This window comes from Perissodus microlepis, chromosome 9 (assembly GCF_051167445.1).
Source record: "Perissodus microlepis isolate ML-2025 ecotype Zambia chromosome 9, ASM5116744v1, whole genome shotgun sequence".
In the NCBI taxonomy this organism is placed as follows: domain Eukaryota; kingdom Metazoa; phylum Chordata; class Actinopteri; order Cichliformes; family Cichlidae; genus Perissodus; species Perissodus microlepis.
The window spans coordinates 7,982,863-8,010,685 of NC_140469.1; the positions used below are offsets into that span (position 1 = coordinate 7,982,863).

The 27,823-nt window shown below is 39.4% G+C and overlaps 2 protein-coding genes across 2 annotated transcripts; both read right to left on the minus strand.

Annotated features, from left to right (window-relative positions):
* Positions 1-8,475: 8,475 nt before the first annotated feature.
* On the minus strand, positions 8,476-18,689 carry LOC146379963 (leukocyte elastase inhibitor-like). The gene is made up of 9 exons (XM_084938898.1): positions 18,329-18,689; positions 17,785-17,966; positions 16,579-16,719; positions 16,191-16,308; positions 12,848-12,990; positions 12,170-12,247; positions 11,953-12,042; positions 10,920-11,100; positions 8,476-10,315 (listed from the first exon to the last, which is right to left on the minus strand). Exons 2-9 carry the CDS (start codon positions 17,959-17,961, stop codon positions 10,077-10,079), a joined length of 1,167 nt encoding a protein of 388 aa, XP_084795024.1. The 5' UTR covers positions 17,962-17,966; positions 18,329-18,689; the 3' UTR covers positions 8,476-10,076.
* Positions 18,690-20,287: 1,598 nt separating this feature from the next.
* On the minus strand, positions 20,288-26,036 carry LOC146379964 (immunoglobulin superfamily member 1-like). Its single transcript, XM_084938900.1, has 5 exons — positions 24,174-26,036; positions 23,772-24,065; positions 22,996-23,319; positions 21,604-21,729; positions 20,288-21,510 (listed from the first exon to the last, which is right to left on the minus strand). Exons 1-5 carry the CDS (start codon positions 24,292-24,294, stop codon positions 21,242-21,244), a joined length of 1,134 nt encoding a protein of 377 aa, XP_084795026.1. The 5' UTR covers positions 24,295-26,036; the 3' UTR covers positions 20,288-21,241.
* Positions 26,037-27,823: the final 1,787 nt, after the last annotated feature.

Consider the following 27,823-nt stretch of genomic DNA (forward strand, 5'->3'; position numbering starts at 1 on the left):
CGTCCTTGTACGGAAGCCGAATGGAAAAATTCCAGAGAAAAACCACTTCGTCACTTACTGTCAATGCAAGGGTGTGAAACTGTTTCCAGTTAAAATACTTTAAAGTACAAGTTTAAGGTGAGGTTTAGTCAGTGAGGTACAGCGCATTCGCCCGACAATGCCATCGCACCTCGAGGAGAAGACGTTTTGCAGAGACTGACGACTAAAGTTCAGAGGCTGGCGCTGTGCGATACTGCAAATTTTAGTGTCGATCCAATACCAAGTAGATATGGGGCCAGTATTCCTTCATTCAATAATAATATTTATTTATTTATTATTCATTTATTTATTTAACAAAACTCAGTGGATAACATAGTGAACTTAGAGGACAGAAGCAAACTATCAATCCAATACCAGCATTTTTCTTAATACTATGGATATTTGGAGTGATCTGTCCACCTCTAGCAGAGGCCTGTGCAAGAAGCTGGATTTTGTCTTTTCCAGACAACTTCAAGGTTAACCCTGGGTTTAGGTGGTTGATTTATTGCCTGTGTATTTCACTATGGTAACTCATTCTGGATTACCGATCAGCAGGTATACCACCTAATGAACAATCAGTTGTCTGGAATATAGTGTCACTATTCCTGAAAGATCCTTCAAACATCTGTGTGCAGCGTGGGAGAGTCTTACAATAGCCTCAAGACATTTCTCAGTTCTCTAATGTATGAAATAATTTATTTATTTTTTTGTTGCAGACAATTTTATAATTTCATTGTTTTATATTCTATTACAATCTATATTTGTACTTTCATCAAATTTGCATGTTGACTATTTGAATTCTGTTTTTCTGTACTTTCTCTCAGACTGAGGTAGGACGTGAAAGAATAAAAACTAAAACAATCTTTACAACATTTATGAAATATTCAGTAATAATCAATCAGATATCTTATTCTCTCTTTTTTGGCTTTCTATCCTTGCTTCACATAAACAAGACTTTATTCATGAAGCAGATCTTATCCAGTCTTAAAGAGCTCACACATTCATACAGTGCTTTTTCCTCTCACACACTCACAAACACTTACACTGATAAGCACTCACACATCCCCCATCCCCTTCCAACGCCTTCGATGCTTGTTGCCTCCTGGGAACACGAGGCGGGTCTGGGCCTGTGCTGGAGAGTCGGCGCAGTGGCAGGATGGCTGCTGTGTTGCCTGGGAGAACTCCTTATCCCCTACCCAACCCTGTTGCTGGTCACGTGCTCTATAATGTTGTACTGTGGACATTTATGTGCTTTTCTGTGCAGAGGAGTTTTTTTTGTTTCCTGTTCTCATGCTGTCCTCCTGTAGCCCAGCATGAGTAGAGGTCTCTTTTTTTCCTCTTGTACCTTTCCCACTGTAGTGTACATTTCAGTGTTTTTTCTGTAATGCAACCGTTCTCCGACTTGTATCCCCAAGTGATGTCTGTGTTGTATGTGTAAGGTCGGGGGGCGGGTTCATTCCACTGCAGGGCATCCTGCCACTGCATGTGGTGAATAAACTTTGAACTTAAACTTGAACTTGAACTTGAACTTGAAGAAGCCTGAGTACCCAGTGAGAGCGTGCAAACTGCATGCAGACTAGATTCAAATCCAGGACCTGTATTATCAACCACTGCACTACCCTCGTTTTAGCATTCAGTGGAAAATGATCCTTATTGCCTATGTTAGGTTAGGTAAATCCAGATCACATAAAGTTATTCAAGCTAAACTGAACTTGCATCGTAGGCTCTGAAATAGTTTGGACAAGTGACACTACATTAAAACACAGTTATGCAACGAAATTCAAATTTCTGGTACATAAGAAGAGAGATTCTTTGGATTCAAGGCAAGCAATGTCAACCAAGAAGAGATGCAAAGGGTGCACAGCACAGCACAACTAACCTGTTCAACCGCCACAGCCTGCAGTATAATGAATGAAGGCTAAAAATAATAATGCAGTGGTTGCTAATGTGAATCACCCAACATTAACTTAGACGCCCATTAAAGGAAGCCTGTGCAGCATGTCATCCATGCAGCTCACAAAGACTGAACTCTTCCTACTGCAAAGAACAATGTGCAATGTACACGAACACAGTGTACAGTCGAGTCCTAATAGCACTTACATTCTTTAGGTCTATGCCTGTAACACTCTGCCTATTGCCTTCATATTAAATAATTTTTTGAATAATAATTTTTAAAAATATTTCTTCACGTCATTATTTGGGCCACAAGTAGAGCTGACATGGGCTGCGAGATTGAGACACAGGCATTAGAGCCTCTTAATGCGTGTTTTGTTCTGGCGTGGAATTACCAAAAATAGAGAGGGGACAGCCTAACATATGAAACAGGAAAAGACCGCCGTGTAATCATTTATTTCAACAAAGTAACTGTATTCTGAATACCACCTTTTTAAACGGGAACTGTAACGGAATGCAGTTACTCATATTTTGTATTTTAAATACGTAACACCGGTACGTATATTCCGTTACTCCCCAACACTGATCATACACACTACCATCGAGTACTTTGCTGTGAGTGAAACACTTGATATTTTGCTTCTAGGAGCTGCACTAGTGTCAGGTGAATAAACCTCTTATTAGTCTGCAAAGAAGTTGTAATTAACAGGAAGGAAGCACAGTGTCAAAGCGTCCTGCTGATTTCATTTTGTGTTACGTTTTTCTGCAATTTTTAAAAGTGTATATTTTATTTTTATTGTAACAGATATGCTGAATTTAAATGAATGAAGAGGACCAATTTGTACAGATGTCACAGATGAAAATGTGAAAGCTGTTTTCTGTTTTTTTTTTTCTATTTGCTCTTACACAGACTGGTATCATGCTTTCCTTTATTTCCCTCTTCAGAAATATGTTTCATTGTTTCGTCGTGTTAAGAGATTTTATCCACATAACTCACTTTGCAGGATGGAAATAACAATGGAAGAATTATTGTTATGTTTTTTTTTTTTTATGCCTGACAAAAATTTCAAACTTCCAAATTCCTGCATCCTCATCTGTCTGAAAACAATTTCTTTGTTCCCACACTTTGCCTCATGCTTTCATTTTCCGTGCTGTGGTTCTCAGAGACTTCTTTTGTTTTACTCTGCCATCTAGCTCGAATTGCATTTTCAACAGAGGAAGAGCTCAACCGATGAATGCACACTGTATTACTTTCACTGTATACAATGCATACTAAAAGAGAACCTGTCAGTCAGGTTTACACACCCCCCAAAAAAATGGGGGCAGTAAACCGGGATAATGAAACACTGAACAGCATGTTAATGCAGCATGTTTACATAGTCAGCAACAGCAACTGATGTGGCTTCAAATTGAATCTTAACTTGGGGAATTTTACTTCCACTCATAAGAACTTGATTTACCAAAACATGATTTTGAATTGACCACTAGGAGGCGCAAATCCAACTCAAAGTAGTCAAATGTTCAGTCCATTACACAAATCACCTTCACTGCAAGGTTTGTTGGTTTGTTTTTATCAAGCTAGTTAACACAGACTTATGAATCATTCATGCATTGAGAATGAACTAGTGTTGTGTATTCACAGAACAAGAAACAGCTTTAAATTGTTTTATTAGACAGTTACTAGCAGCTTTTTACAAAAACACAATTTGTCACAGTTTCTTTGGTTGAATCTATGAAAAATGCCGAAGATAACAAAGACATTAAACAGTTTTGTTTTGTTTTGTTTTTTGCAACAAAAACGTGATTCTAAAAGAGCTGCTGTGTTCAAACTGGACAAGTTGAGGACAAAAAACTATATGGCTGAAGAGTTACCTCACATCCAAAGAAGAGCTTTGAATGTCCTTCAAGAATATTTTGCAACACATTTAGCTTCATACTGGGGAAATATTCCCGATGACTACTTAAACACATGATAAAAAAGCTGCCTAAGAGATTTCAGGCTGTGTTGAAGAATAAAGGTATTCAAGCTTGATAGAGCTGTACACAATCTGTTTTTGCCTTGTAGACTATTTCAATGCATGTTTGCACAGTCTAAGAAATCGCTGCACCTACTTCCCATTTTATCAACAAAATACTGAAAAATGAAGAATGGTTCCAGACTTTGGCACAGTATTGTAGGACACTGAAAACTTACTCCTCCTGCTTGTAGATGTCTGGTATTATGTGTCAGAAACTAATTCACAGTAGGATGACTGACACCAGATTCTGACTGTCATGCCTCTGTTTGTTGGAGTCATTGAGCCTCCGAGCTAAAACAAACCATCCAACCAATAGAGGTTATTGGTCACTGGTTTGTTATGTTGACTTTTTTTCCTGTAATTTCCTTCTACCTTACCTGTCCATTAGAGAAATATAGTTTAGCTAACAAAAAAAAGAAGTAAAGAATCAGTAGATCAGTCAGTTTAAATGTCTCTATTGCGTTATAGAGACATTTAAATCTCATTTGTAAATATTTTGATTAAGCACAAACATATCTTTATCTGATATGGCCAGTCACAAATTAGACAAATACAGTATATTAAAAGTATAAAAGAAGAATCAAATCATCATCAAACTGTTTACTTCATAGAGATACTGGAGAGCAATTAACAAATAATTAAAATGAGCACAAGTAATGATTGAGGTACGAATTAGCAAAGTTTGGCACTATGAGCCGATGCACAGCAACGTCTCAGTCTATAGTAAAACATAAGCTCAGCAGACCAGTCAGTGTGAAATGACGACAAACTTACTCAACAGCAAAGACTTGTCCCAAAAACATGCTGCACTGTGCAAATGTTTCAGGCACTCAGATCAGACCTCTGATACTTTCAAATTTTCCATGAAGAGTGTACATTTATCAGTAAACTATGAACAAATGCAGGAAACAAAACATTCACGATCTTTTCACTTCTCAGATTTTACATCTCTAATTACTTTCCTCCTCTCTTTGTTTCATCTTAGAGCTCCCACCAGTCAAGCAAACACAGGAGAGAAGCAGCTAACATGACACATCACTGCTTCATAGCTGTTATTTTAAAGCCATAAATGTAAGGCATGCGTCAACTCTATCATGACCTCAAATGAGCAGAAGTGAGGTCTAGACAAATGACATTATATAAAAAATATATAGGAAAGTTTGAGTAAAATAAATGCACAGGGTCTGTGTCTATAGAGCAGTGTTTCTCAACCACTGCTGCCATGGAAGATTATCCAAATTCACCTGATTGGTACTCCGAGCGAGCCTAGCATTGTGACAGGCAGAACAGTTACTGTTGGAGAATTGTGGATCAATATGATTGTCATTGTGCAAGATGATTAGATCTTTAGCATGAATGCTCACCTCTGTTTTCTACACACACACACACACACACACACACACACACACACACACACACACACACACACACACACACACACACACACACGACCCATGCTTACATGTGAGTGTTTTATCTGTCGTATGATTAATGAGATTGTTGTGTAAACACTGAGTTAATAAAAGAACTGCAAAAGGGGGCCAGAGTTGGAGTCCTCTGAGGCTGGGTGCAGAACACGAATAAGTCTGAGTCAGCGGGGTCTATAAGTGTAGACCTAACAGTTACATTCTCTTCCACTTGAGGGCAGTATAGCTTCTTGGTCAAATTCAGTAAGCAGCAGGTATTAGCGGTGGATAATAGCTGCAGCATGCTCAGCTGGATTTTCTGAAATACCTCACCTGCTACCTGAGCGATATTACAGTTATTGTAGAATTTCATTTGTTTGTTGTTAATTCTTTCACAGCATTTTGCATGCTGGAATATTTTGTGCTCCCTAAAAACTAATTTACATTTTTGTTTGAATGTTTTAGTTAACAAAAAGGAATGTGAAAATCATACTGGCTTTTCATATTTCTTTACAGGGACACAGACAAAATAACTACAATAATAGAAATAAATACATAGGTGCGTGTGTTACAGCTAAGCTTTGTGTTTTTTATCAATGAAGATTTTCCTAAGGCTGCCAAGCCACCTGTTCCACTTCTCTTTAATATAAAAAAAGAAATGGTCAAAACCAACACTTGTTCCTGCACACATAATTTACACTGACTGCTAAAATAAGCATGATTTGTAATAACTCAACTGGGTTAACTTATTTATCTACTCATATTTTGGGAAAACTACAAAGAAGCAAAAAGCAGTAATTTGAATTTTTCAAAGACAGAAAAGAGGTGGTTTGATGCCAGGAAAGGGGAAGCTATTGGTTAAAAGGTGCCATAATGCACGCTGGCTTGTGTATATCTGTTTGTGTATATCCGTTGAAATATGTGGTTAATACTGAGCAACATCTCATGCTAAGTTGGCTAAAGATGCATTCTACATGATGATGTGGAAGACTGAGACTGTATGTAACAGTCAGACAGGTGAGTGGCCTGAATGATAAATACAGGTGTGTGCTGTAGGTCACTGTATTAGGGATAGTAGCAGCTATATTGTGCAATTAATTTCCAAATACTCCAAGAAGTTTTTTGTTTTTTTTTACTAATAATCAAAAAGACAAATCTTTTTCAGGCTTCACAATAAAAACAACTTTGCTTTATGTATTATTTTACTCTACACTTAAAAAAAAATGTAAGTACAATATAGGTACAGCTCAATTTAGACTAAAATCACTTCTATTGATGGGATTTTTATCTCTTTCTCTTCTGTTTCCTCTTCCTCCGCTCCTTCCGGTTGTTTGGTAAAATTCCTGTAGGTGTTCAGTGTCTCAACATTCATATAGATCCTCTCCTCGTCACTGACGTCATCTTCTTCATTGCAGGTTTTTAGAGTGACTGAAACAGAGCAGAGCAGATTCTTCTAGACATCATGATCTAAACAAAGCTGCTGTTTCATCTAATATATTGTTTGTTCTGGTGAGCACTGACTTCTGCTGTGGAGGTGGGCCTGCTGTGTTTGCCTCCTTCTCCTGAGCACCAGTAAGACCACCAACAAGACCAGCAGGAGCAACAGGACCACAGGAACTACAGACGAGACCAGCAGCATCCGAGGAACTAAGAGAGAAAAGGTTTTAGTCAAATATGAACAGTGATGGGAATAACGGCGTTACAAGTAACGGCGTTACTAACGGCGTTACTTTTTTCAGTAACGAGTAATCTAACTAATTACTATTCCTATCGTTACAACGCCGTTACAGTTACTAACAAGAAAATGTGGTCCGTTACTATTTTTCAACAAACAGACGGTTGAAGCTGTGTTCAGCTTAAAGAAGTCCAGGAAAGGGGAGCACAGTTTATAAAATGTGTTTTTTTTGACCCACAAACTGTATATTTAATATTTTTCTAAATCCATACAGGACATTATATCTTTTACCCATTGCGCATGCAAGAGTCTTCCCACTAAAGCAAAATAGCTCGCCTGGCCAGCAGTAATGAAAAGTTTAACACTCTGAGTCTAGAGTTGGGCAGATTCAGGTTCTGGACCACATCAAAGATAGCTCAGAGTGGCCCTGGTTTAATTTGGTCCTTGATTCTCGTCCCTGGTTTTCCCGAGTGTGAGTGAAGTGAAGAGGAGCGTTTTGTGTGGCAGGAGCAGAGCGTGTGTGGCGTGGCCGAAGAGCAGCTTGGGAGTGAACTGGAGAGAATGTGTGGAATTTCCCCTCACCTACCCCGTGGAACCCCAGAACTCCCCTCAAATTCTGTATATAGTCAATCAGTTTTGTTTTTGTTTTTTAAATAGAAATAAACTCTCCTTGCTCTTGTCCTTAAGTCTGCACCTGAGTCTGTTCCGTCAACCCTGACAGAAAGTTCCAGCCAAACCATGGACCCCGTAAATTGGTGGGTCATCCCCCTCGTCCCCAGACTCTGTTTCCTCCACATAAGTGGGATTAAGGAGGTCCTCGAAGTATTCCTTCCACCGCCCGACTTCAATGCTGATGTGGGCAACGACAGTACCTGGAAGGGCGTGATTGGGAGGAACGGCCTCCCTGAGCTGAACCCGAGTAGTTTTTCATTATTGGACTTCTCCATTGCCGAAGCTGCTTCACTGAGCTGCGGCCTCAAGGTGGTTGATGCCTGTCGTGGTGTCCATACAGACAATATTGATTTGTAAATGATTAAATAACAATCTTGTCAACACAAAGTTCTTTATTTGGAGCCCAGTTCTACAAGAAAGAAGTTACTGAATAAGTGCTTGTGCTTAAAGAGCTTTGGCAGTATTTGAGACAATGTTAAACTTAATCATCATCGACCTGTTTGCTGCTGCCTGCCGCTGAAAGGCATTGAGGAGAGGGGACATTTGGGCAGTGCATTTATCGCGGCATATTATGTGTTTTCTGGATATACTGTGCTTTTTCACCGTTCAGAGGTTGATGGCTCCATGTCAGAGCACTGGCTATGAATTTCAGACGGATCAGGCCAGTCAAAAATATTATAATTCTGATCATTTATCAGTACTGACACTTGTGAGACTTCATCAGAGGTGTGAGCATCACAGCAGATGTCTTTGTGTCAAAGTAACTGAGGATAAAACACAGAAAAACATGAAGGAGATTTTCCAGGCCTGGCTTTTTATAGCAGATAACTGCCTTAAAAATATTCTGCAATAGAACAAATCAACATATGAACATTACCTGATGCTGCTGAAGTGAAGCAGAGCAAAGTTACAGAGGTTTTATTAAAGACACAGCTAAGCATTTTGCAATTTGGCATAATTTTAAAAATGAGTTTCTTTGCTATTAAACAGCAGAAATTAGGCTTTCTTGTTGGAGGTCATTTTTGGGGAAAACAAAACCAGTGGCTGACAGCACTCTACATGACTTGCGCATAATAAGCGAACAAATAATGCAGAAAATAGATTTAGGATGGGAAACTGTTCTTGCAGTACACTGAGAGAGAAAGCTGTGCAGGAAGTGTGATTTTTATCATGGTGAAAGAAAAATAGCAAAAGTAAGAGGGAATTAATAACGATGTTTATCAAATGTGAAGCTTAGTTTTGATCTTCTTTTGCTGCTGGTTCAGTCAATTTTGGTTGGAGAGAGACAAAACCTGCAGCAACAGAATCTAGTGCAAAAAAAAAGACGTAAACACAAAGCGCAGACCCGACGCATCAGAATCAGTGAGCTGTCGGCTTTCAGCACTGACGGCGTGTCCGCGTATGTGCCATCGGGTGAGAAAGCCACATCTCACTGATTCTGATGCGTCGGGTCCGCGTTGTCTTTGTGCGGAATCCGTGTACCTGCTCTCATTTACTGTGTTAGCTGTTTGGTGGTTGTCGAAATAGTTTTGTGAGCTTTAACCTGAGATTCTGGCATTTCTCAGTAAACCCTTCGTTTTCACTCTGTCCTTTACGACAACAAAAGCAAAAACGTACTTCGTGAACAATATTAGTTTAAATGGTATTTCACTCTCTAGAGGTTCATTTCTCCAGCTTACCAATTCAAGAAGTTTAAGCCCGCCTGCTCTGCTCGGCTGTAGAAAGCAAGAGACTGAAAACATGGGCGCTGGCGCTAAGAAGGGACAAGAGCTGGCTAGAGCTTCAGCAATTGGCTGACACGAGATGAGTGGAATAAAACAATACGCTCCCCTCCATCAACATTTGGAAAAATTTAGCCCTTGTTTAACCAAAGCATATATATAAATCTGCGTCCCTTTTATGTTTAAATAAATATATTGATTTTGTTTCACTGTCATTAAAGAAAGACAGTAAGAGCAGAAACAATGAGCATGACATGTTTTACTTTTCTTTTTTTTTCTTTTTTTAAAGATGTTTTTAGCAACTGGGCCACATGTAGCTTGTTGGTGGTCCCTAACTGGCCAGTGTGAGGTCAATGAGAAATAAAGATTCAAACATAAATTATACGTCATGCAGTTCGTCTCATTTCAGCCACTAAACACTCTTTGATAAATTTCTGATCAGGAGATGGGACATTTGAAGAGTATGATATAAACTTCTCAACAGATAACATTAAAGATGAGAAAGTTTTGAAAATAGGAAAATACAAAATATGAGATACAAAACACAGAAAAAACGGATAGTATAGAGCTGCATATTAATATGAATACAGCGCTGTTGTGCAGTGATTTTGAAAGGTTCTCCAACTAAACACTAAAGACTTCTGGTACTGAGCTGCTCTAGAGGACACAGAGCTCACACAGGGCAGCAGAACCGACCAGCTAACAGGATGTTCATGGTGGGGTTATGTCTGATGAAGAAGAGGAAGGGGTGGTCTGCGATGAAGGATTTTAAATTGGCCCTCCTAATCTTGCCCGACTGAAGCTCACACCAACCCATAACTTCAAAAGTAGTCTCAGTTGCCTTCTCGTGGACCTTCACAAAAGCCTTGTGGATGACTTTTGAAAGTACCAGATCTTTGTGCCCAGACATGCCTGTGACAGAGAAGTGAAAGGAGAACATTTTAAATGAACATAATGCTACATTTTCATTTTTTATCTGAGAGGATTTTTTCAAATTAAATTCTGATAAGGCTAGGTGGTGATATAGATCATCTGGCTGAGCTGACAACTAAAATACCAAAGGTGCTGCAGGAGCCTGGGTTTGAGTGTTTCCAGACCATTTACTGCATGCCATTCAACTCATCCTCTCCCGTTCTTCCTCTCAACTATTTTGTCAAAGTGTAATATCTCCAAAATAACTATGAAAAAAAACCTTCATAAGGTCACTTTAACAGCCTGTCATTAGTGATTAGTGTCAGAGAGTACAGCTGGTTTAGGCAGGATGAACCAGAACACCTCCCTGACTGACTGTCAGTATTAAAAGTATCAGGACTGTCATGTAAAAGTCCACCAGTCCATTCAAAACCCAGCATCAAAGCTTAGATCCTGCTTTCAAAATCTCACAGTAGTATGATCATCAAACAAGACAAACAATCTGCTGAAATAAGCAGCTCCATGGTCTTTTGGAGAACTCTTTCACTGCTGGAGCATTGTTGCTCTACACTCTGTTCATAAACACCAATAAACTCTGTCTCACCAGAGAAGTCACACTTTGTGTGATCAAAGGCGTCCACCATGCCCATGCTGCTCAGGACTGTGTTCAGGTCATACGTCTCCTCCAGTGTAAATCGAGGCAGCCTCACATCAATATAACATGTTTGCATCTTGCCTGGATGAGTCCAAGCCACAAATTTCTCGTAGGTCAGCTCCTTCTCCAGCTGGGATGGAAACAATATCAGTGATTAGAGAGTGTGTGTGTGTGTGTGTGTGTGTGTGTGTGTGTGTGTGTGTGTGTGTGTGTGTGTGTGTGTGTGTGGTTTATGTGTATTGGTGGATGTGCACAACTAGTCAAGTAATCATTGCTATTGTCACTAGTTAGTATCAGATGCACTAGTTATTTAATCAGTTTTACTGTTTACATTTTATTGATGAAGTAAATTTACCAATAAATTGTACATTTTTGTGTCCTAAATGTTATGCAGCCATCTGCCACCAAATAGAGCAGTGTTGGTGAGAAACGCCATAAATTCGTTAATCTTGGCCTGATTTTTCTGTTAACATTATTTTATTTATTTACCTATTATTGCTACTTAAAGATGAAAAAAAAAATAGGACCTGCAACCGACAGAAAATGTCTTTCTCTAAAAGGAGTTTAGTTATTCGAAAAAGGCTCAGAGTAGAGCTGCTACTCCTTGAAAGGAGACAGCTGAGGGGGCACCTCCAGGGTAAGGTGTTCCCACCAGGCATACACTGATCTTTTGTAGAAACATGTTTTCATATCATAGTTAATATATTTGAAGTGTTTTTCTCCTTTGTCGTCTGTTTGGAGTTTAACGTGTAGTGTAAATGTGCGATGTGAGATCCTGCACAGTTAAGCCGCACAATTCATTCAAGAATGTCATTAAAAGTTTCAAATCACTTTGTTTACACAGTTTCTGACATCAAGGAGTTTTCAAATGTGACTTAATATCTGAGTGTTTGTCAGTTTTCAGTCAGTCTGATTTGTTTTCTTCGTTTAGTTGACTAAGAAATGAGTCACCAGGAACATCCCGAGTGTGTAAGTGTTCTACCTTCTCCAGTCCTGTTGTATCATCCTCTATCTCTGCAGGTAAAAAGATGAGCATGCTCACTTCCTCCCCACAGTAAGGCATCTCTAGAATCTGTCCAGCAGAGGGTTTCAAACATTACTGCACATAAATCTACTGATACATTTACATTACAATCACTCTGTCAGTGAAATCTGATTATTGCAGTGATTTATATCAATATAATAAATATGATGGTTACCTTGCAGTTTGCTTCTTCGATGAAGGTACACGCAAAGTCTTCTTCCTGTTTCATCATCTCCACAGGCTTTGAGTCGTTCTGAAGACAAACAAGAAATTACATTTGACATTCAATAACATTTTTTAATATATTCATTGAAATATTTCTTGGATGCAAAAGTGAATTATATGACTCTGAAAATGAAACACAAAAATTTGGCTTTGATGCTGTGTGTCATGAATAATCATTCCCAGTCACAGATGTATTCTCATAGTTTTTATTAAAGTAGTTTGTAAAGAAGCTTTGCATGTCGTACACTCCCAAATAAATCTTATCTATCTCACACTGGGCTTTAATGCAGTCTCACATTAATCATTTTAACTCCTCGCCTTTAAAGCTCCCTCCTCTTTAGGCCATTTTGATTGGCTGTCCCTGTTTAATAAAAGATGCGGGGCTGATCTTTCTGACATATCACGCATAGCCGAGAACAGAAAAACTGAAACCGATCCTTTAGAGCGGTCTGAAAACTGAGCTTTGGCTCACAAAATTTACTTGTACATTTGCTCACTTCATGATTTGAAACGGTCCATGTTTAATATAACTAACCACAACTGCAACAGTATATACACTTTATAATGTTATAGTTTCAGAAACTCACCTTTCATTGTCAGTGTTCTTTGTTTTTATGAGCACTTTTACCTTGTTGAGCCAAAATTGAGCATCATAAGTTTGAGACCACGAGAAATGTTTAATCCAGATGCCTCTGAAGTGGGTGGCAGTGAACAACACCAGCCTGGTCAATTCATTTAAATCATCTTCATCCACCACCTCTGTGATGTTACCTGGTGACCAAAGTAAAACCAAATGTAAACATTGTGAAGTAAAGCTTCAAAGACTGCAGCAAAGTTTTCATCCACAAATCTATGAAAACATGATGGACCCCACACTCTTTCAGCCTTTGTAGGCCAGAGAAACATGATGAGTTTTACAAATGCTGTTTAATATATTCTTTGATTATTAGTGAAACCTGAAGATACTATTCTTCAGCACAACATGTGAATATTTAGAACAAGTACAGATGTGCAGCCATTCTGGCTAATCACTACAGCACATATGTAACAACTCATTATTGAAGTACTTAACCCTTTATACCCTGACCTAATTTAGCCTTTAAACCAGGGGTAGGCAACTCCAGGCCTCAAGGGCTGGTGTTCTACAATCCTAGTGTTTTATCACAAGCACATCCTTGTGAAGGGTTGTTTGATGTTTGGTAAGCTTCCTGCCCTTTTTATGGCTTCACTGTGTTGTGTATGGTGAACCAATACAGGAATTGAACCATACATTGGGTGTGGGGGAGATTACCCCCTTTATGACTAGGATGTTGTTAGAAACAGTTGTGATCAGGAAGTCACGCACACACACACACACACACACACACACACACTCGGTGGATGGTCGTTGTACTCCAACCCACCTCTGGCGCTGGTGCCCTACCCTCAATTTTAAATGCATTTAGACACTAAGGGTTTTCGGGAGGAGCCGTGCTGCTCTCTGAGAGGAAGCTAGTACCATGCTCTCCTGAGTTTTAAATGCACTTTAGAACAGCACACAGCAACACTACATATGAGCGGGCGTAGGGAGGTTTGAGGTCTTCACTCACCCCGGTTCTGTTAGCTGTCAGGGCTGGGGGGCTGGGAGGAGGTGCTGGCCGTCAGATTGGGGTCTGGGATGCGGGGCCTCCCTGCTACTGCAGATAAGGAGGTGGTCCGCTTGCCTCCACCCCAGAGAGAAGGGTTACATCTCCTGGGTTTAGGTGCGGCTTGCCCCTCTGGGGGCGGGGGTACCTGGGATATAGAGTATGTTTGGGGAGTGCGACTGTCTGTGCAGTGTCTATTTGTGTCTGTCTACACGTTGGGTGAGTGCCGAGTACTTGGTTGTGCATATGGGGGTGGGAATGCACGTCTGTGTCCGCGTGTGCCTGTTCGTCTGTGTCTATATGTCAGGTTGGGTCTTAGACTCAACCTCTCTGGGAACATCTCAGGCCCTCCAAAGTACGGAGGCCTATCTCCCCTCACCACACTCCCTGCCGGTGGCTGATGCCCTCAGACGTTGGTGTGTTGGTGGTCCTTGTCGTCTGGGGCTTGGCGCTCATGCATGTACCGGCTCACTCCTGGTGGCCGATTGGCGGGGCCGGGCGCCTGTGGCCCGGCTGGGCTCCTTCCGGGGGGTGGGATGCCCTCAGGCCGCTGGCCTCTGGGCCTGAAGCTCGGTCCTCTCTGGCACAGCTGGCTGCCGGCAGAGCCCGCGGGCACGCCACTGCAACCCCCTCTGGCCTCTGCTCCGTAGCTGCTGGGTGACCTCTCCTTTGGGGCTCTACTCAGCTCTTCCCAGGAGGGTGGCACGGTTCCCCCCCTTTTTGGTGGTCCTCCTCGGGTCCTTGTACTCTGGGGCCTCTGGATATCTGGGGCCTGGATCTCCTCCATACCTGCTTCATACCCTGGTGGACGGGGCTATGGCTCCCCACACTCCCTAGCAGATCGTTACATGGAGAAACCTTTGGAATACAAGCATGCTGATCCACACAGGTATGCACACAGGTGTACACACGGGTGTTCACAGACGCGGACTACACCTTTCTTGGCTGCTGCCTCAAAGCACATTGTGCGCTGTCTATCTTGCGTGCTGCACAATATCGTTTAATATTTAGTATCTACTGTTATCTACTGCTAGCTAGTTTATTGTGATGGTGCTGTTTTTATTATGTTGCTCTTTTTTTGTTTGCTTTCTCTTCTGTTTTTTTTTCTCCATACAGGTGATCCAGGTGTTTTGTTTGTTTTTCTTTCTTTCTTCCCCCCTTTCTCACCGTCTCTTCTCCCCTTTGGTTTTCTTTCTCTCCCTCTCTTTCTTTCATTCTTTCTCCCTGTCCTATCCCCCAGTCATGTCTGTCCCGTTTGTAGCAACCGAAAATAAAATAAATTCATAATTATAATAAAGGTCAATCAAATGGACCAATATGGCAAGGCCATGATGATCCACTTGGTAAAATAAATCCGCTTGGCATCTTTCTTGGCCTTAAGACAACAATTCTGATGGCTAAAGATCCAAACGGGACACAAAAAAAAAAAAGAAAAAAAAAAAAGAAACAGTTGTGATCAGGAAGTCACGCACACAGAGACACACTCTTGCACACGTACACACACACACGCACACACACACACACACACACACACACACACACACACACACACACACACACACACACACACACACACACCCTTGTCTTTGTAACCAAGGGGCGTGTACGAGGGGAGGTACTTGTGTAAACTATTGTTTATTGTGACAGTTTTTCAATAAAAGGCAGCGAGCGGAGGCCGGAGTCGGGGTCATTTGTGATAGGATTCGAAGTGCGTTTCTGAGATAGCGACCGAGAAGTAAATCGATCGATCGCTGTTGCCTTGTTTTTACCTTCACGGGAATAAGTCTCTGATTCAGCGGGGTCTGAGTTACAGACTACACACTGTGCTGTAGTCTAACTTTCACAGAACTCATTAAACTCAACTGCCTACACTCATATTGACTTAAGACATTGGGACAGGATGACTTTGAGAGATAAAATATAAAAAGAAGATTAAAAAATATGAGAAGCAGCAGTGAGTGAGTTTGGCTGAAAAGAAACAAGTGAACAGAGGACTGTGCAGACACTGAGGAAGGTGGTTCTGGGATCCAGAGATCACTGCTGAATCAGCCTGAATCACTGTGGGTTAAATCAGGATTAACGGTGGAAGGAGCCCTTTGACAAACCCTGGTCACAGGTCTGTAAAGCTTCTTCACTCTTTAAAACTATCTTAAGTACATCTACCATCACTTCTGAACACCAGAAGGAGAAAAATGTATTCAGTATTTTCATGGTATCCTTACAGGTGCACACTCCTCACCTTAGAGTGACTTAGCAGGAGCAGTGAGTCCTGCTTATGAAAAACATGTAAACTTGAACCGGACACTAGATGAAGTGATTGTGTGTACATGTGTAAGTGTGATCCACCTGGTGTGTGTTGCTGCACCCAGTGGTTGACATCAATCCTGACTTCTTCAGACCTGGTCTTGAAGTCCACAGACTCCAGCTCTGCTCTGTAATGTTTCTTGCTTTGCATTAAGAATTCCTGAAACCACAGACGACACATTTATAAATTCACTCCAGCAAAGTCTGTGACATCACTGATTCTGATTTACTTCAGGCTGACATGATAAGAAAAAACTGTTATATTCACATGAACACACATGCTGAATCACACATGCCTCATTTCAATCATTAACACAGTTTTAGATTCTGATCAGTCAGAACTCACAGCATTTCTCTCTCTGCCTCTCATTTACTCCAAAACACACGAGTTCATGAAGAATCACACTCTACATAAGAAGAAGAAACAGACCTGAGTAAAGGGGCAGGACTTCTCTCCGTACAGTCTGTTAGCAACACTGAAGGTAAATGGAGCATCTGGCATGTTGAGTACAGTGAGAAGTTGGGCGAAGCTGCTGTGAACATCACCCCAACAATCCTCGGTTTGCAAGCACTGTGGACAAAACACTTTAGTGGATTCAAAGAAGGACACAGAAGAAAATTCTGGACTGGATCTAACAACAAAGAACAAAAATCAATCTAACTTTTGATTTTCTTTCTTTGTTGTTAGATGATTTGTTATTATTTGTTTCCTCTGAGTGCCCAGCTTCTTCAACATACCCAGGGAACCTTTCTGTTATCTGGATTCACTTAGCCTAACATCAGCAATAAGTGCTCACATGAGCGCTGCGTTTCCATCTTCACTATGCAATAAAAGCCACAAATAACAAAAAACGGAGCTTACTGTGTCACAGCCTAAAGGAGACACAGAAATAACTTTAGTTTCTCAAGAAATAAAAGTGAAATTAATTTTATTGATTGACAAGGTTTTCTTGGTGTGTTTCACTCTCCTAACCTCTGTGTAGTAACAGTATGTAACTGTAACTTCCTTTGAAAACTTTGTGAGTGTGTGAAAACGGGAAAAACTACTAATTGTAAGCTACATTCAAGCTCATGATGCACTTTGTGTCTTCATTCATATCAGGCTGTGGTAACTCAGCTCCTTAAAGATGAACAGACAAAGACTGTATCCACACAGTGGAGCTGTTATTATTTTGTGTATTTCTCAAAGCTAGTAGGAAGACTGTTTGTGCAGCATTGATCCCGTTGGAAAGATTTTAACTTTCTGTTAATAAATCTCAGAAAACTGGTTTCGTTTCAGTCTCAGTTTATTTTTCCACATTACTCTGGAGTTACTTTCTCATTTAGGTTGTCATGTTGACTTGAGTTTAGCTTATTTGACCTCTTTTAAGGGTCCAACATTATCACTTTTGTATGAGTTACTGTGCACTCATGTCTAACCAGCTCAGTCGCTCACATTAGGTTTCAGACTATAATAATATCACACTGATACACTGGAGACAAGTCAGGGTCATTTATACAGTTATAATGGTCACAGTGGTTTCCAGCAGCTGCCCAGATTAACACCAGAGCATCCTGCATGTGTTAAATGAGTACCACTACAATAACTATTCTGCACTATAATTTTAGTGTTAGTGTGTGAGCATGTGTACTGTACCTCTGACATCTGTGTGGCTGTGTTGCCTCTGGCCCCCAGCATCACCATAGCCAGGGCTGAAGAGATGCTGAACGGGGAGAAAAAGATGTTTCCCGTCTTGTTGTTATTGCTCAGCTGTTTGAGCAAAGCCAGAGAGAAGGAAGTGTTGTCCTCTGACAGAGAGATTGCTGATCCCATTGTTTCTGGTACAAAGAAGTCGGGCAGTGAGTTGTTTAATGCACCAAGTAAGATTATTTAAATCTAACTGAGCTTCACTTTACCTAAAAACTACAAAACAAAAACTATGGTGGCTGTTATTCAGGGTTTTTGTTTAAAACGACATCCTTCGTGGTGTGTATGCAGATTTAGTCACAAAGCTCCCAGAGAAGTCAGTGAGTTATAAACAGCTCAAAGGGTTAGCATTACTCTTTGAGCGCACATGGAACAAAATCTGCAACGGGATTGCAGTTATACACACAAGATATAAACACTGTTTACGGGTAATTTATGAGTAGTAACCACGTAGACGTGATTTGTAAAAACTGAATAAAGTTACATGACTTACTGACGCTCACTTCAGACGGTCAGGATTCTTTCTGGCTTAGTAAATGATTAGTAGGAAATCTAAATTCTTAGAGGCTGATGCGAGATGCTTTATTGAAGCAGAGTACAACCATACAACCAAAAGCGAGGGTGACGAGAAACAGAACTAAGAACGACTCCGAACTGGGAAAACGAATAAAACAAAACTGAAACCTGAACCCGCAGGCAGACACGGAGGGAGTGACTCAGAGAGGTAACACAGCATGGAGGAACAAAGACGGAGCAATAACGCACAGAAGAGGACACATGCTATAAATACACACAGAGGGAAACGAGGAAACAGCACACAGGAGGGAGATACAGCTGAACCTAATCCGAGGAGACAGGGAGGACGCAAGCTGAATACACTGACATCAGGAACGGACCTTCAAAGTAAAACAGGAAATACACAGACTGGACTCAGAGACACGGTACAGACAAGGAACAGAGGGAGCACAGAACCAAAACCCTAACAACTAAAAAGTCTAAACCCAAATACATACACAGAATAAACTGGAACATAAGATCATAATAATAAACACAAAACGCTGGGTCAAATGACACTAACCAGGTTTTAAACAGTAACTAATTTAATTCGTTTACCTCAGTTCTTCATTATCTATTTAAAGATCTTTGGGAAGCCTGTTAATTATATAGTCAGTTATTTATTTACGCAGGTGTAAATTATATCTTTGAGATTTAATAACCATTGTGTAAATCTGGAAGTAATATTATTTGTGAATGTACCATTTATCCTCCTCTTCATGTTCAACAGGTGAGCGTGGTTTGTATTGAAGCATGCTGCTACAAGCCCAAAACAGCATTCTGCACTCACTAAAAACTTACCTGCAGATTTTTCCTGTTTCTTTACAGGAACACAGACAAAATAAATGTAATAATAATAATAATAATAATAATAATAATAATAATTTAATTAATTATTTAATTAATGCTTTACACGGTCAGTGTGCGATATCTCATCTTTGTGTTTTTCCGAATGACAATTTTTAAAGCTCCAAAGCCACCTGTTCCACTTCTCTTTAAACGAGAAAAAAGATAAAAACCAACACCTGTTCCTACACACACGTTACACAATGATTACTAAAGTAAGTATGATTTTTAAGAATTACAGCAAGTTAACTTTACTTTTGTCTTCATATATTTTTGTTTTGGGTGGGGGAGCTTCCACAAAGCTTTCCGCAGCTAGTTCACAGGTAAGAGGCGGTTAGTTGCTAAAAGTTTCACAGTGTATATCACAATCATATGGGGATGCATGCATGAATATGTGTATGTATATCTAATGAAATATGAGCAAGCTGAATTTCTGTTGATTACAGATAGATACAGATACGTGCTGTGCATTCATACTTACATACATACATATCACAGTGATACATTAGTCTGCTAGTGCATGTATGTAACAGTCACGTTTCTCATTAATGCACCCCGAATAATAAAGCAAACATAATGTTTAATTAAAGGGGTTAACATTTTCTTTTTCTCTTTAAAAAATAGAATAATGACAAAAGAGCAAAGAGCAGCAGTTTGGGTTTCTACTGTTGATTCACAGACAAATCCTGATCTGATTCCAGGAAATGAGAAGCTACTGCTTAAAAGGTTTCATAATGCAATCGCACAAGTCATCGTGTGTGAATAGTTCTGTGTATATCTGTTGAAATATGTGGTTAATACTGAGTAAGAGCTCATGCTGAATAAGTTAAAGATACATTCTACAAAATGGTATCGGGAGACTGAGACTGCTAATGTATGTATGTAACAGTCAGACAGGTCAGTGGCTAAATGATAAATACAGGTGTGCGCTGTAGGTCACTGTTTTGGAGATAGTTGCAGTTATATTGTGTAATTAATTTCCAAATACTCCAAGAACAAGTTGTTTTTTGTTTTTATTGCAAATTTATTTGCATTATATCATTTAAATAATCATCAGAAAGACAAAGATTAGCTTGGCTTCACAATAAGAAATTTGCCTAATGTATTCTTTTACTTTATACTTAAAAAGAATATACAAAATATACATACACTGCATCAATAGTGCTACACTGAGTTTTAGCAAAACAGCCTTATACAACTAAAATAAATCAAATGAGCAGGAAATGAAATATTAACTTTACATTTTTCTTGACATTCAGCTCAATTTAGAGTAAAATCAGATGCAACCTTTAATTGATGTGATTCTGTGAGAAAATTCAACACATCACATTGGACAGAAAAACATGTTATTCCCTGTTGCTGGTATTTCAGGAAGGACACTTTTACATATTTGAATTGTACCTGAAACACTGTTTTACATTTCTACACACAACAAAATGAATAAGCTGCTTCAAACATCTCCAAAGTGAAATTTCTATGATTTCAGGAACATCTTTTTTAAATGTTCACGGTCTTCAGTGCAAACAACAGCATAAACACACGTGCACCTCTGCACCACCTCTAAACTAATAAACTAACAACCAGTGTCCAGCACAAAAGTTATCGCTAAGCCATTTAATTTTGTACAAATCCAGCTTTTCTGAGTTTGTGTCTGACCAGATGGAGCTTTCTGAACCATCTTTTCAACGTTCTTATACTTATACTTATCACCACACTGTGTTTATGTGCTTAAAAAGAAATTATTTTTAACTAAAACCAATTCTGAACTATAATTTCACCAACTCATCTACACGGACATTTTATAGAGGGTATTATTAAAAGACAGAAATTCAAAATGTGTAGTCTGTGATAAACTAGTTCCCCCCACAATATTTACACTGATGACGAGCCAGAAAAGCTGCAATGTTCTGATCAATGATGGAGCCTCTAGCTTCCAATCTTAAAATGTATTAAATATTATTCTGACTGTGTTAATCTGAATGGATCGATGTTAATCCTTATAAATCTAAATGTTTTGATAAATATCCTCTTGTTCTCCATAAAGGTCGACAGTTTGTTCAGCAAACATCTGTGTTACATATACATGATCATTTTCATCACCGCTGCTTTGTTCTTCGTCTGCTTCCATTTTTCTCTCTTTCTCATATGTTTCCTCTCTCTTCGCTCTTCCTGTTTGTTTGGTAAAATTCCTGTACGTGTTCAGTGTCTCAACATTCATATAGATCCTCTCCTCGTCACTGACGTCATCTTCTTCATTACAGGTTTTTAGAGTCACTGAAACACAGCAGAGCAGATTTTTCTAGATGTCATGATCAAAACAAAGCTGCTGATTCATGTAATATGTTGTTTGCTCTGGTGAGCACTGACCTGTGGTGTGGATGTGGGCCTGCTGTGTTTGCCTCCTTCTCCTGAGCACCAGGAAGACCACCAACAAGACCAGCAGGAGCAACAGGACCACAGGAACTACAGATGAGACCAGCAGCATCCGAGGAACTAAGAGAGAAAAGGTTTTTGTCAAAAATGAAAGATAGAAAGTGGTTTTGTATTATTTATTGGCACTTCCTATTTCCTTTGTAATCATGGTTTTACATAGTAAGGAGGTTCTTGTTTGGCAAACGTGTGTTAATCAGAAATGAGTTTAAGACTAATTACAGACTTTTGATGAATCTACAGTCGTATGGAGTCTTTTATTTATTGTTTAGAATGACATCTGTATCTAACATGTTTGGACTGTTAGAGGGAGCTGAGCACCCACAGAAAATGATACACAGGCAAAGGTGCTAAATGCAAACACAGTTAGCTCAGGTAACAAACACACACAAACCCCAAACATTCTGTGAGACAACAGTGTTTATCATATCACCTGCCAGCATTTAATATGATCTTCATCAGTCTAATACTGCGTTGGATTAATCTTGTAAGACTCCGATACTGAAATCAAATAAATAATTTTTAAAGCATTTACGAAGTCTGGTTTATTACTTTTACTTGGCTACTATTTACCAGTTTAAAGATTTAAGCATGAACCTTTGCTGTAATGCAAAAGCAGTAAGGGATGAATGTGTCAAAAAGCTAGAAAAATGTACGATAATCCCCAAAAATCTCTTCACAAGACAGTGTCCTGAGTAATTATCAGCCCATTTTTAAACTGTCACTCTTTGTTAAAGTTTTAGAAAAAGTTGTTTTAAATCAACTTTTGTCTTTCCTAGATGAGAACGACATTTAGTCCTTTCTGTCAGGTGTCAGGGCCTTTCACAGTACTGAGTCTGCTCCTTTAAAATGACAAATGATTCTCTTCTTAATCCAGATTGTGTTGATTGTTATTACTGCTGCTTCTGAGTGCTGCTTTTGACAATGTTGATCATGAGTTGCTCACAGAGTGTTTGGATCGTTGTAGTTTAAGGTTTAGGTCTAAATGGGTTTAAAGCTTATAACAAACACTGGACATTCTCAGTCAACATCAAAAAATACTCTGCATCAGCAGTTATGATCTCATTATTTGAAATTTGTTGGGGTTTTTTCTTTGCATATCTCTTTTCACTGCTATGCAGATGACTTACAATTATATTTACCTCAGATTTTGGAAATGTTTACTCTGTATGAAGGTTCAGTGACTGAATATTTTAAATCACAAAATTGAAGTTTCTCATGATTACACAACATTTTTTGTTTGTCCCTTAGCTGAGACCTAGAAGGTCAGTCTGGGGTAAGACTGTCCTTCTAGGACAGTACAAACCATAAATTCAATGCTATACTTACATTTAATGATGACAGTAATGGGTGCTGTTGCAGTAGAACTCAATGTCCGTGTGGACACTGTGACGTCATACACACAGCTGTAGTTGCCTTGGTGTTCATACTCAGCTACAGGGAAACTAAAGGAGGCTGAGTTGTTGACTGCTGGCTTGCTGTCTGTGATGTTGGAGTCAGAGAAGATGAGAAAGAATCGTCCACTGGAAAATGTGGAGTTAACAGAGCAGGTGAGGACAAAACTGTAACCCCTGGTGATCTCTGCACCTTCAGGACCCCAGACCAGACCTGCACCAGGAGAGGTCAGGGAGATGCTGGGTGTCTGCAGTCTCACTGGGGAATAAAAGGTAACAGGATTAAGAAGGGAGCAGAATCAAACACAACACTTAGTTTCTTGTTTATAAATGTAGTAGGTATGGAGCAGCATTAACATATTATTGCTATGCTGAATTTGATTTGATGAATGAATATTCACTCTTATAGATTGTTGAAAAGCATTTTTGATAATTGGCAAAAAACATGAACCAGTAAAAATATCAGTTAAATAAAGTGACTAAAAACTATATAGAACAGCAGATTCCATCTTTAATACACTCTTTTTATATGTAACAATTAAATAAGTTTAAAGCTACGATTGAAAAACTCTTTCAATTACTTTGTTACAGATTTTTTAAAAAAATCAAAGGATCTGTGATAAAAATGCAGTAATCTCTTATTCATGTCACTGTTATCAGTATCTCGCTTTGTTCCAAGAGTTAGTCCATACTTGTTTTTGTTTTTCTTACCAGTAACAGAGAGTCTGACAGAATCACTTAATGGGGAACTGAATTCACGACTTGAGCCTCTTTTCTTATACTGGCACTGGTACAATCCCTCGTTATCAAAGTCTACGTTAGGAATTTTGAAGGTAGCAGAGTTTGTGTTGGAGGTTTGGCTTCTCGTGAATAAACCCTGAATTTGACTCAGAGTGAACGATCCACCTAAAACCTGAGTTGAGACTGAACATGTGATTTCAACAGTCTGACCCCAGGTCACCTCACCAACAGGGTAAATGGAGATACGAGGTTTCGGAAAACTCACTGAAAAAATATCAACATATGAAAGCATTATCTCACCAGGTTACTGATTCTATTATTGAAAGAAGAGAATGAAACAAAGAACTTGGCAAAGTGGATTTTTTTTCTTACCAGTAACAGAGAGTCTGACAGAGGAAGAGCTGAACCTTCTACTTGTTTTCATGTACTGACACTGGTACAGTCCATCATGATCAAAGTTCACATTGTGAAGATTGAATGTAACAGAGCTCATAAAGAATGGTTGAGTCGGACTGAATGAGCCTGAAGTCTTCTGGAGGATAAAAGTTCCACCTGAGAACTTATCTGAGACTGAGCAAGTGATTCGGACGTCCTGACCCCAGGTGACCTCATTACTGTATAAGGAGATGGTGGGCTCTGGGAGGGTTTCTAAAGAAATGATACAGTATTAGATAAGACAGGACACAGTCAAGATCTGATCAGATAATCTTAGTGGCTGATGGCTTAGCTGATACCATTTTATGTATGCAAATGAAAAACCTCAAATACTTGAGGGGCTTAAGTGGAAACTTTTTTTTGACCCTGCTGCTATTTGAATACAATTGTTGGAGGTTATTGGTGCTAAAAATTAAAGAGTTCACTTTTTTGGACAAGCACTGAAAATGCTGTGCTGCACACATTGTAATGCTGCCTGAAAGAAAAATGACTTTCTCTTAACTCTACATGAATGAGAAAATACTGTCAACAGTCACATTTTTAGGATCTTAGGATGGCAAACCTTTTCAAGATAAAAAGTCTGTAAATTAGGCTTTAAGTGAAGTCTGAGCTCAAAGTTCTTCACAAGCCTTCAGTAAGAAATGGGTTAACATGGTATGTTTAATTATGCGAATCAGCTATCTCATTAAATATGCATTAAACTGCAAACATGTTCAACAGAAAGATTGAGTGTAATAAAACAACACCTAAATGTGTGTTTTAAACATTTGAACATCTTTTCTGCGAAAGTAAAATATGATGGAATGAGAACTAACTAGAATCTATGTATTGACAGGGGTGTCAATACATTGTGACACCCACAATGTATTGACACCCCTGCTCAACACTCGCTCAGTCACAAACAAATCGTTTATTTTAAACGATCTTTTTATAAAGGAATCTCTCAACTTCTTGTGTTTAACTGAGACGTGGCAACAAAACATGGATTATATACATCTGAAGGAAATTTGTTCGACTGGCTGCTCCGTCATCGGAACTCCACGTCTTTCGGGACGTGGCGGAGGTCTCGCTGTTGTGCACCAGGACAGATTCACATGCAGACTGATGAACTCGGATTCTTTTACTTCATTTGAAGTTCAGATGATCAAGGTCGGCTCTTTGCGCACCTTTTATTGTATTTTAATCTACCGACCTCCTGGCCCTGCCGGAGTCTTTTTAACTGAATTTAACGACCTCCTATCATCCATTATTAAATTTGAGAAGGTGGTAATGTTGGGAGATTTTAACCTTCATATTGATGATGCATCCTGTAATATGGCTGCTGACTTCATGACTATCACAGAGTCTTTTAATTTTATGCAGCATGTTTCTGGCCCTACACATGTAAAGGGTCACACATTGGACCTTGTTTTCTCCTTGGGTTTAAATATAAATGACATTCGTGTGGAAAATGTCCATGTGAGTGACCATAGCTGCATATATTTTAACTTGTCGTTTTATTTGGATCCCCTGGCTCCCAAAATAACGATTGAAAGGCGAATCATAAACCAGAACGCCGGCAAAAGGTTCTCTGCCATGTTCGACGTTGAAATGACTTACAATGATTTGGACTCTCTTGTCTCATCCTTTAATAACCAGTGTAATTCTATTTTAGACATAGTGGCACCTCTGAAAAAAAGTACTGTCCTACGTTTGAAATCTCATCCTTGGTTAAATGAAAACATTCGTAATTTCAGGAGATACTGTCGCAAGCTAGAACGTTTGTGGAAGGCTTCCAAGCTTGAGGTTTCTAAGTTACACCTTAAAGAATCTATCCTCTTGCTAAATGACATGTGGAAAAATGCCAGAACAGAGTATTTTTCACACCTCATAGCTTCAAAAAAGAAAGATCCTAAATTCTTGTTTAAAACAATTAAGAGTATTGTTTCTCCTGATGCTCCTTGTGCACCAGTTCACTCAACATCCGAATGCAATGAGTTTATGAACTATTTCAGAAATAAGGTCATTGCCATCAGGTCTAATATCTCTCCATCATCTTCTCAATATCAAACTTTTAACTTGCTCTCCTCTGATACTTGGTCCTCTTTTACTCCTGTTACATTACAAGACATCAGAGGCCTGCTTTGTCATATAAAACAGACTTCAAGCCCCCTTGATGTCCTTCCATCTTCATTTTTCACTAGTGTGTTTGATTCAATTGGCCCCTGTATTGTGGAAATGATAAATACTTCTCTTCATACTGGCTCAGTCCCCAGCTTCTTTAAACAAGCTATTGTTGAGCCAATATTAAAGAAACCCCAGCTGGATCCATCTCTTCCTAACAGTTATAGGCCAATATCCAAATTGCCTTTTATATCGAAAATTTTAGAAAAAGTAGTACTAGAACAACTTAACTAGCTGTTATGGACACTTTCCAGTCTGGTTTTCGTAAATTGCATTCCACTGAAACGGCCTTACTTAGAGTATCTAGTGATATCTTGATGGCAGCAGACTCTGGAGAATATACAGTGCTGGTCCTGTTGGATCTCAGCTCTGCTTTTGACACTGTAGATCACAGTATCATGATAAACAGACTCGAGAACTTGTTTGGGATTACTGGTGTTGTTTTAAAATGGTTTATATCATATCTGTCTGAGAGATCTTTTACTGTTTGCATGAATCATGTCACATCAGAATCAACAGTTTTGCCGTGTGGGGTACCTCAGGGATCTGTCCTGGGTCCAATTCTCTTTTTACTTTATGTATTTCCCCTAGGCCAAATTATTAAGCGCTATAAATATATCTCCTATCATCTCTATGCTGACGACATCCAACTATACTGTTCCTTCAAAATGTCTGAGTTTTATAAATTGTCTAATTTAAGTAATTGCCTGACAGAAATCAACAAATGGTTATATGACAATTTTCTCCAACTAAACTCTGATAAAACAGAAACTCTAATTATTGCTCCAGACCACATGGTCCCAGAAATTAGACAGCATATCAGCTTCTTAGACCCTTATGTAAAATCAAGCCTTAGAAATCTCGGTGTCATATTTGACAGCTCGACGTCGCTCGAGCAGCATTCTAAGCAGCTGGTCCGAAACTGTTTTTATCATTTACGGAATATTTCTAAACTCAGACTAATGGTATCAAAGCTTGAACTTGAGATGATTATTCATGCTTTTATTTCTTCTCGTTTAGACTATTGTAATGGCCTTTTTACTTGTTTTAACAAATCAGCCTTAAATCGTCTTCAGACTGTGCAGAATGCTGCAGCACGTCTCTTAACAGGCACCAAGAGAAGATCGCATATCACTCCAGTCTTGGCCTCCCTTCACTGGTTGCCTGTAAATTTTAGGTTTCATTTTAAAATTTTAGTTCTAACCTTTAGGGCCCTACATGGTCAGGCTCCTCAATATTTATCTGACCTGCTGAAACCACATACATCTTCTCGGGCTTTAAGGTCATTAGATCAGAGACTGCTGGTGGTACCGCACACTCGTTTTAAAACTCGTGGTGATCGGGCCTTTCAGACTGTGGCACCACGGTTGTGGAATTCTCTCCCACTGTCTCTTCGCTGCACGGACTCCATTGATTCTTTTAAG